The 8,982-nt window shown below is 49.3% G+C and overlaps 1 protein-coding gene across 1 annotated transcript in view; it reads right to left on the reverse strand.

The window, feature by feature from the left end:
• Nucleotides 1-98: 98 nt before the first annotated feature.
• Nucleotides 99-8,982, reverse strand: part of KBTBD12 (kelch repeat and BTB domain containing 12) — a 72,077-nt gene continuing 63,193 nt past the window's right edge. The window contains exon 6 of the mRNA XM_003926132.4: nucleotides 99-8,976. Coding sequence (XP_003926181.1) covers nucleotides 8,795-8,976 — 182 coding nt within the window. The 3' untranslated portion in view covers nucleotides 99-8,794. The remainder of the gene's footprint in view (nucleotides 8,977-8,982) is intronic.

The raw sequence follows: 8,982 nt of genomic DNA on the forward strand, positions 1-8,982 counted from the left end.
AGTGAGCCGAGATCGCGCCATTACACTCCAGCCTGGGTAACAAGAGCGAAACTCCGTCTCAAAAGAAAAAAAAAAAAAAAAAACTTTTATTTTGGCTCTCATTTTAAAACATTTCTAATAGTCATTTTTTCCTATTCTTTTTACAGAACTCATTTTCGTTTGTTTTAGGGAGGAAATATCTTCTTGGAGGGTCAGATTTATCTGGGGCTGCAATAGTATCTCCTGTAGAGCCCCCCATTTTTGTTTCTACTTTTCCAGACCTCATCTTGGGGTGGAATTATGACGGCCACTATCAAGACCTAACATTTTGGGGCATTTACTATGCTAAGCACTGTTTTAACAGTGTAACATGTATTATATCTCATTTAATTATCATAATAACCCTATTAGGTAGTACCATCATTATTCCCATTTTGTAGATGGAAAAAGTGAGGAGCAGGTTGTCTACATTCCCCAAGGCCACATAAGGAAGGAGTGGAGCCAGGTTAAGAACCCAAGGGCCGGGCGCGGTGGCTCAAGCCTGTAATCCCAGTTTGGGAGGCCGAGGCGGGTGGATCATGAGGTCAAGAGATCGAGACCATCCTCGTCAACAGGGTGAAACCCCGTCTCTACTAAAAATACAAAAAATTGGCTGGGCATGGTGGCACGTGCCTGTAATCCCAGCTACTCAGGAGGCTGAGGCAGGAGAATTGCCTGAACCCAGGAGGCGGAGGTTGCGGTGAGCCAAGATCACGCCATTGCACTCCAGCCTGGGTAACAAGAGTGAAACTCTGTCTCAAAAAAAAACAAACCACCCAAGGGCTCAGTCTACCTGCTGTTAGTTAACATGTTCCTGTCAGAACCCTGAAGGGGCTGGTAGCTGTTTTTACTATAGCCTGTAGGCAGAAGGGGCCAGAAGCTGCTTTTACTATAGCCTGTAGGTAGAAGGGGCCAGGAGCTGTTTTTACTATAGCCTGTAGGTAGAAGGGGCCGGGAGCTGTTTTCACTATAGCCTGTAGGTAGAAGGGGCTGGGAGCTGTTTTTACTATAGCCTGTAGGTAGAAGGGGCTGGGAGCTGTTTTTACTATACTCTGTAGGTAGAAGGGGTGTCTCTCGCTCCCCTTCTAAAAATGAATTTAAAAAAGAAAATTGAGATAATGGTAGATTCACATGCAGTTATAAAAAATAATACCAGAGAGATTCTGAGGAGCCTTTACCCAGTTTCCCAGGAAGGGCATCTCCTAATGAGCTTATTTTTTTTCCTTCTCTGTTTTCTAATGGGCCCTTACAAAGTAGCTTGTTTCTGCCCTATAGGGCCTTATTGGAAGTTCTGTGAGATGGACAATAAGGTCCCATGAAGCAACCGCATGCTCCAACAAGCAGCGTTTTTCTCAGCAGGCCCTTTTGAATGTTAAGCCTCCATCTGCAGTGGGCCTCGTCCCAGGTGCAATTGACACAGCTCAGCCTATGGCAACAGTTGCAGAGCCTGAATGCCAGCTTCTCAGCCTGGAGTGTGGCCTTGGGGCACCCTCCGCCCTGCTCCCTGCATCCTGCCTGTAACATCCCACTTCTTGCACCATCCTCAAGATATCTTTGGATGCAAGAAACAGAAAACCTACCCACAAGGGGATATGATGTGTTGGTATGAAACCTGGGAGGGGCAGAGGTACAGCAGGCTTCCTACAGGGGCACAGTGGTTCTTCTTGTTATGTGGTTTTCCTTCCACGGTATGAGCTTCATCTGCAACTGAAAGAGGACTGCCACCAGCCTCAGGCCTGCATGCTTCCTTCAGCTACTCCACGGAGCAGAGAATCTCCCAGAACCTCATAGCGCAATCTTGCTGGTCATGGAGTCTGCAGGGCAGCGTGCTCTAAGGACCAGGCATGTGTAGGTGCGCTCCTCTTTCCCTCCTCATTGGGGTTTCTGACCTCGGTGTGTTTGTGAAATCCTATAAATGCCACATGTGCACATCTATGATGACCGTACTTTATGGGGATTTAGAGATTGTGGTAGGCAAAATGATTCCCCTAAAAGGTCCACAGAACCTAGAACCTCCCAAGTGGGTCATATGACATAGCAAGGGGGCTGGGGCTACTGGTCAGAGAGAGAGCATCCTGGGCTGTCCGGGTGGGCCCAGTGTCCTGAAAAGCAGAAGAGGGGTCAGAGAAGAAGGTATGATGACAAGCAAAGCTGGGTGGCTTAGCTGCCGGCCTGGAAGGTGGAGGACGGGCTGCAAACCACAAAATGGCAGCGGATTCCAGAGGCTGAAAAAGTCAAGCTGGAGAAAGGGGAAAAAAGAGGCCTGTCCCTGGAGCTGGAGCTGCTGGTTCCCAGCCTTGGGGACACTTTGCTCCCCACCATTCCAGGGACACCCTCATCATGGCTCAGCCCTCAGATGCTTCACCCTGGGGATGCTGGGTGCCCTGCAGGCCCACAGCTGGGGAAGGGCAGAGGCGAGGCTGCGGCGAGGCTGTAGGCTGGCTGTGGGCCTTCCCTCTGCCTCCACCCACATCTGGCCATGACACTGGAGGCTTCTGTTGCAGTTTTGGGCCATAAGTTTCTCCGTTGCTTCATGGCTGGTGGAGGATCATGGGCTCCTGTGTGTCTCAGCGCTACAGGGCGAGTGTGGCTTCCCAAGAGATGCCAGCCTACACCTGTGTCATTCAGTTCTCTCAGTGCTAGCTGCTCACTCCCTGCCTGGGCTCCTCTCTGCAGTGGAGACCAGGCTTTGCATGAGGCTGGCCTGCTTGGCTACCACCTGCCACGTCTCTCAATAAGCCCAAGTGCCTCTAAGTGGCATGAAGCCACTTCTAGCACAATGGGAGCCTCCCAGGGATGTCTCTGGTGTTCCTGAGTGCCCACAGAAAACCTAAGTGCAATGCAAAGGCCACCTTCTAAACAATTGCCAACCCCTAGCAAAAGAGGGGATGGTCAGATGCCCCTACCCCTGCTGCCCACCAGAACAACAGCCGTGGGAAACAATGGGAATTTCCAGCTCTTGGTGACTTGTTAACAAAGTTCTGCTACACCTATGATAGAATACCAGGTGTTAGAAACAGGCAGATCCATTCGCTTCTGTATGGAGCACTGTCTTTAAGAGATATTGTTTAGTAAAAGAATAGGTTAGAGCAATGTCTTTTGTGTGTGTGTGTGTGTGTGTGTTTGTGTGTGTGTGTGTGTGTAATATATCACAGAGGAATATTCATATATATTCCTTTATAGCACATATATTGCCTTAGCTCAGTATTTTTCTTTGAGAAAATTTGATGGAATACACCAGAAGTTGGCAAGCTTTCTCTGCAAAGGGCCATAGACAATACAGAAAGCAGCCATGGATGGTGCAGAAATGAATAAGCATGGCTGTGTTCCAATAAGACGTTTACAAAAATGAGTGCCGGGTGGGACTTGTAGTAAACAAACAAATATGTTGAAGATCTGAGAGAAAAAGCAATACTGGAGAAATAGCTAAGAAGTGACTCAGGCTCATAAACCATCAGCTTTCAGCAGTTCTGCTGAGAAGCTACCCCACTGCAGTGAATGACAACCTTGTCACCTGACATCCCAGGGGCCAGGGACTGTCTGAGTCCTCCTCTTTGGCAGGGGTAACAAATGCCATCCCAAGAGAAGGTGGCTTTGTAGGGAAAGGTTGGAGTACCACTTAGGAAATCCTAAACTACAAGTAACTAAAGGTGGCCTGAACAATAAGAAACATTTATCATAACAATTAGCATCTGACAAAAAGTCTCTTATCTGGTTGATTTAGTGGCTCAATTACATCACCAAGGCCCTGGATTCTGCAGGGCCCATCCCCACCTGTGGGTCACCTGTGGCAGTCTCCAGCCACCTCTGTCACCACTGCAGGGTGGTGGCTGCAGTTCCAGGGGACAGGCCAACTTGCCAAGCAGAAAAGGTGAGAGAACCTGTCCCCAGCCCCTCTTCAAACTTCCCTTTATGTCTCTTTGGCCAGGATTGTGCCACATGGTCACGTCTAACTAACCACTGGTAAAGGAGTGGGATAGTTATGTTTATTGTTATGCCTGGGTTGTGCTGGGCATATAAGCTTGGTCAGGGTCCTTGTCTCTGTAAATGAGGAAGAGCAGGGGCACACCTGACTGTCCAAAAGTTGGCAAAGTGGGTGATGTGACTCTACACCTCAGGGCCTCCTCTTCTGTCTCTTGGTGACCCCCAGGTGAGTCAAGTGTGAATAGCCAAAGCCATTGGAACACCGGTGGAGGGGCAGGTCCCCTTGCCAATAGGGTACTCCCTGAAAGATATTCTGGTCTTTGATTTTGGCTCTCTGGCCGTTCTTTCTTGGCCAAAATCCTGGCCTGTCCCTGTTCTCTGAATCTGACAGCAAACACAAACATCCTCCATTCTGGGCTGCACCCAATCCACACTGTTATTCTGATCCCACTGCCCAGGTTAGCCCAGGCTCCCCGGATTTGGCTCCCAACATGCGTCTTGCCAGGCCTGCTCCGCCCTACCCAGTGCTGCTGGGCTGTGGATGATGTACTTAGTGGACTTCCTTGCCGGAGACCATTGTTGTCGGGGGATAAAGACCCAACTCCTTGGTGTAGCCTCCAGGTTGCCTGAACTTTGTGTCAAAAAAAAAAAAAAAAAAAAGAAAAAAAAAGAAAGTAGACACCATTCACAAAGAATGACAGAGTTCCTATTGCCTAGGCTGGAGTCCAGTGGTGCATAACCTCTGCCTCGCAGGTTCAAGCGATTCTCCTGCCTCAGCCTCCCAGGTAGTTGGAATTACAGGCACGCACTACCACATCTAGTAATTTTTGTATTTTTAGTAAAGATGGGGTTTCATCCTGTTGTCCAGGCTGGTCTCGAACTCCTGACCTCAGGTGATCCACCCACCTCAGCCTCCCAAAGTGCTGGGATTACAGGTGTGAGCCACCGTGCCCGGCCTCTCTATTTTCCTGGCTGCCCTCCTGTGCAGCACTCTGGGGATGCCCCTGCTACCCCAGCTGCTCCCGCTGCCTCATGGCCCTGCCCTGGGCCTGCTGCTACTTGTCTCCTGGTCGTCACTCCCCAGCTCATGGGACCCTCAGCATCTCCTGGAACTGCAATGTGAAAAACAAAATGAAAGTGATCTTTTATTAGTAAAAATTTATTCTGTAAGTTCAAATGTGAAGCATTTGCTCATTATGAAGCCAGGGAGAACAATGCTGCTGTGTTGAACACACTGAGGCGGGATGTGGTTGACAGCGGCAGGCTTCTGCCAGCCTAGCATCCAAATTACTTATTGTGTTTCCTTGCTCAGTGTCAAACAATCCTGTCATAAAGATAAGAACTAGCAGATAGTAGAAGTTTTATAAGAGCCCATCGTGCAGTACTGTAATAGCCTTCTATTAAAATGAAAACAGGAGCAATAGGAATATATTTCAAAGTTGAATTTCCTTTTTTTTTTTTTTTTTTGAGATGGAGTCTCACTCTGTCACCCAGGCTGGAGTGTAGTGGTGTGATCTCGGCTCATTGCAGCCTCCGCCTCCAAGGTTCAAGCTATCTTCCTGCCTCAGCCTCCTGAGTAGCTGGGATTATAGGCACACGCCACCATGCCCAGCTAATTTTTGTATTTTTAGTAGATGTGGGTTTCACCATGTTGGTCAGGCTGGTCTCAAACTCCTGATCTCATGATCCACCCTCCTCGGCCTCCCAAAGTGCTGGAATTACAGGCTTGAGCCACTGTGCTTGGCATTCATAGTTGAATTTCTAACAATATCTGGCTTCAGGTGGGGAGAGCCATGGTGTTTTTTTTGTTGTTGTTGTTTGTTTGTTTGTTTTTTTCTTTTGAGACAGAGTCTTGTTCTGTTGCCAGGCGCCAGGCTGGAGTACAGTGGCGGAATCTCAGCTCACTGCAACCTCCGCCTCCCAGGTCCAAGCCATTCTCCTGCCTCAGCCTCCCAAGTAGCTGGGACTACAGGCACGTGCCACCATGCCCAGCTAATTTTTGTATTTTTAGTAGAGACGGGGTTTCACCATGTTGGCCAGGATGGTCTTGATCTCTCGACCTCGTGATCCACCTGCCTCCACCTCCCAAAGTGTTGGGATTACAGGCGTGAGCCATTGCACCTGGCCGGCCATGTTGTTTTTAATTGCAAATACAGAAGTCATGCAAGAAGCACCAAGAGCTTAAAATAAGCACTAGCCCAGGCAAGCAATCTGTTGTATAGAATCAAAGAAAAATCAAGCTCAGACATCTGAAATCTGCAAAGCACTGATTTTGACCTCGGGGGTTCCTCAGAAGAAGTTTGATAAATCCTGCCTGTTGATGCCTACCTCCCTTCGGTGCTAAGCCAGGTCCTGGCCATCACCGTCCTGGCTCCAGCAGAGGTCATACCCCTTCTTGGTCCTCTCATTGCCCTCTCTGGAAAGGTCCACTGGGACACTGCTCAGACCTTGCATTAGACAGGAATGGTGTTTACCCATTTATCTTGCCTCCCACAGATGGGTGACGGTCTCACCTAGTGCGACCCTCAGGTGCCTCTGCTGAGCTGCCATGTGTCCATCTAGGGCATCGGGGGCCTGAGATCTGAGTAAACCCTTGCTTGACTCTTAGCTGCCAACTGGAGGAGCCAAGCAAGAGGGTATGGGAAATTAAGAACCATCTCAAGCCATATGCACATCTTCCCCTAAAATCCCAAGGGATTGCATTAAAGCACTGGGTCTGTTTTGGGCACCTTGCTTTGGGAAGTGCTGATTGCAATGATAATGACAGTGATGATAATAATGGCAGCTAAAGCATGCTTATTATTTCAGGATTTCACAGGCACTTTGCTCAGCACTTACTCAATCCTCACATCAACCCTATAAAGTATGTATTAATATTTTCCTTCCCACTCTGCATATGAGGAAAATGAGGCTTTAGAAAGATCATCTTGCCTGAGCTCACCTGGTTAGCTAAGTAGCAGAGCTGGTGCTGGAGCCCAGATCTTGAACCCAAAGCATCTAGAAGATATGCCATGACATGCCAACAAGGCCTTCTTGAGCCAGGAAAACGAAGCAGCTTTCTGGACTGTTCAAGCAGCTAGAGTAGGCACAGTGACTCTGTGAAGAGGAATACAGGAAGTAGAGGCCCTGTGGAGGCTGCCCTCAACCCTGGCGCCACAGCCAACACAGCAGCTTGGAGGAACATCTTTGCAGCAAGAAAAAGAACACACAGATCATGACCATCTCCTGGGGAAAGAGTAAGCTCACTTTAACTCAGATTTCTGGACATGCTCAGGGCCCAGGCCCTCTGGTTGAGAAACACTGCCCCATGCCGGCCACCCAAAGGTCATCCACATGCCAGGTACTGCATGTGCACTTAGGGTGCAGGTGTGAAGAGAAAGCCAGGACCTCCACCCTCCTAGAGTTGAGCCTACTTGGGGCCAACCTACACTGGGTCTCCTGGTCTCTCTCCTTGGTGGCAAAAATAGATTTCCAATAGGTTCCAGTTTTGGCAAGACCTGCCTGTCCTGCCTGGTTGGCAGCTGGAACCTGGGGACACAAGCTAGCAGTCATCACAGTCACATAGCTCAGCACCAAAGAAACCTGTCTCTACTTACAGTTTGTCTCCCTCTGAATTTACTGACCACTCCTGCTTCCAAAAGAGCCTTGTGCAATGTGAAACTCTTTGGAGATGTTGCTGAAGAATAGCTATGCAGATGCACTCATTGAGTCCACTGTGCTTCCAGAATTTGAGACAGGAAGTAAGATAGACAGACTTCCCATGTGTCATTTAAATGTCATTTCTAATATACATTTTGGCAGTGACTGTCTTTTGATTGTACTCAATTGTGGGCTGATGTGGGTGGCTCCATCTTTACTGCAAAGGCCGGGTCACAGAGGTGGCAGCAGCTGGAAGAGATGTTGCTTTCCCTGTCCTCAGCCAGAGCCTGCTTGAGTGGCTTGAGTGGCTTGGGCCAGTCCTGTTCAGCCAAAACTACCCTGCAGAAGGTCTTGTGTGTCTGAGAGGTGGGCAAAGGCACCCTGGGCAAGCCCAGTCCAGGACACTCCTTGTCAGCCTTGGAGTGGACCAGGCTGCAGAACCCCACATCCCTGTCTCAGACAGACTCAGCCCAGGGCAGGATTCTCTGCTCACTGTGGTCTGGCTTGAGTGCCTTGGCTGTTAGAGGGTGGTAGCCATAGCTAGCCTTGCTGCTGGGTGATGTTGCTTGAGTAGAAGGGGATTCTCAAGGAGAATGGCCAATGTTTCTAAGACTGAAGCTGGAACAGAGCAGAGAGCAGTCTTCCTTAACATCACTATTTTAAGGCAATTCCCTGGCTTACAAACCAGGTCCAACTCCTCATTCTTTCAGGGGTTGGTCATTTAGCTACAACCTACTTTTCCAGCCTTGGCAGCAAACCCTGTGTCCTAGGCCATCTGGCCCGGCCAGGATGCTAGAGACAGGCACAAGCCTTCCACCTTGGCTCTTTCCATGAACTGATCATTGACTGTACCCATGACTGTACAACTCATCATTGACTGTACCACCAATAAAAGGTCTGCTTTTTAGCAATGCTGTTCATGAGTCCCCAGCAGAGTGAGACCCTCCATCTTCTGCCTTCCTGTTGCCCTGTGTCCCTCCTGTGGGCATCATCATCACAAACTTGTAGGGTCTTATTTACCCTATCAGACCCGGAAGTCCCTGAAGGGAGACTCCCCATGCTCCCTGCCCAGTGCTGAGCACACACTGCTTCTTCACACACAGTCCACTACGCATGCAATGCACATGTCTGGCATGACAGAGATGCTGTGGGTCCCCTCCGTTCTGAAGGCCTTGTTTGCAGACACAGTGGGAGGTCCTCCAGCAAGGTCACCTCAGTGCTCATTGTCTTCTTCCACCAAATCTGAAGGCGGGGGGATGAGGTCTCGGGGATTCATCCTGGCCACCAGGCAGACATCATAGCTGTCATGCATGAGGACATTGATGGCTACAACATTCCACTGGTTTTCCCATGGGTCGAGCTCCAATATTTCTTTGGAGATAACCTCATGGCGATCTGAAA

Source organism: Saimiri boliviensis, chromosome 8 (assembly GCF_048565385.1).
Source record: "Saimiri boliviensis isolate mSaiBol1 chromosome 8, mSaiBol1.pri, whole genome shotgun sequence".
Lineage (NCBI taxonomy): Eukaryota > Metazoa > Chordata > Mammalia > Primates > Cebidae > Saimiri > Saimiri boliviensis.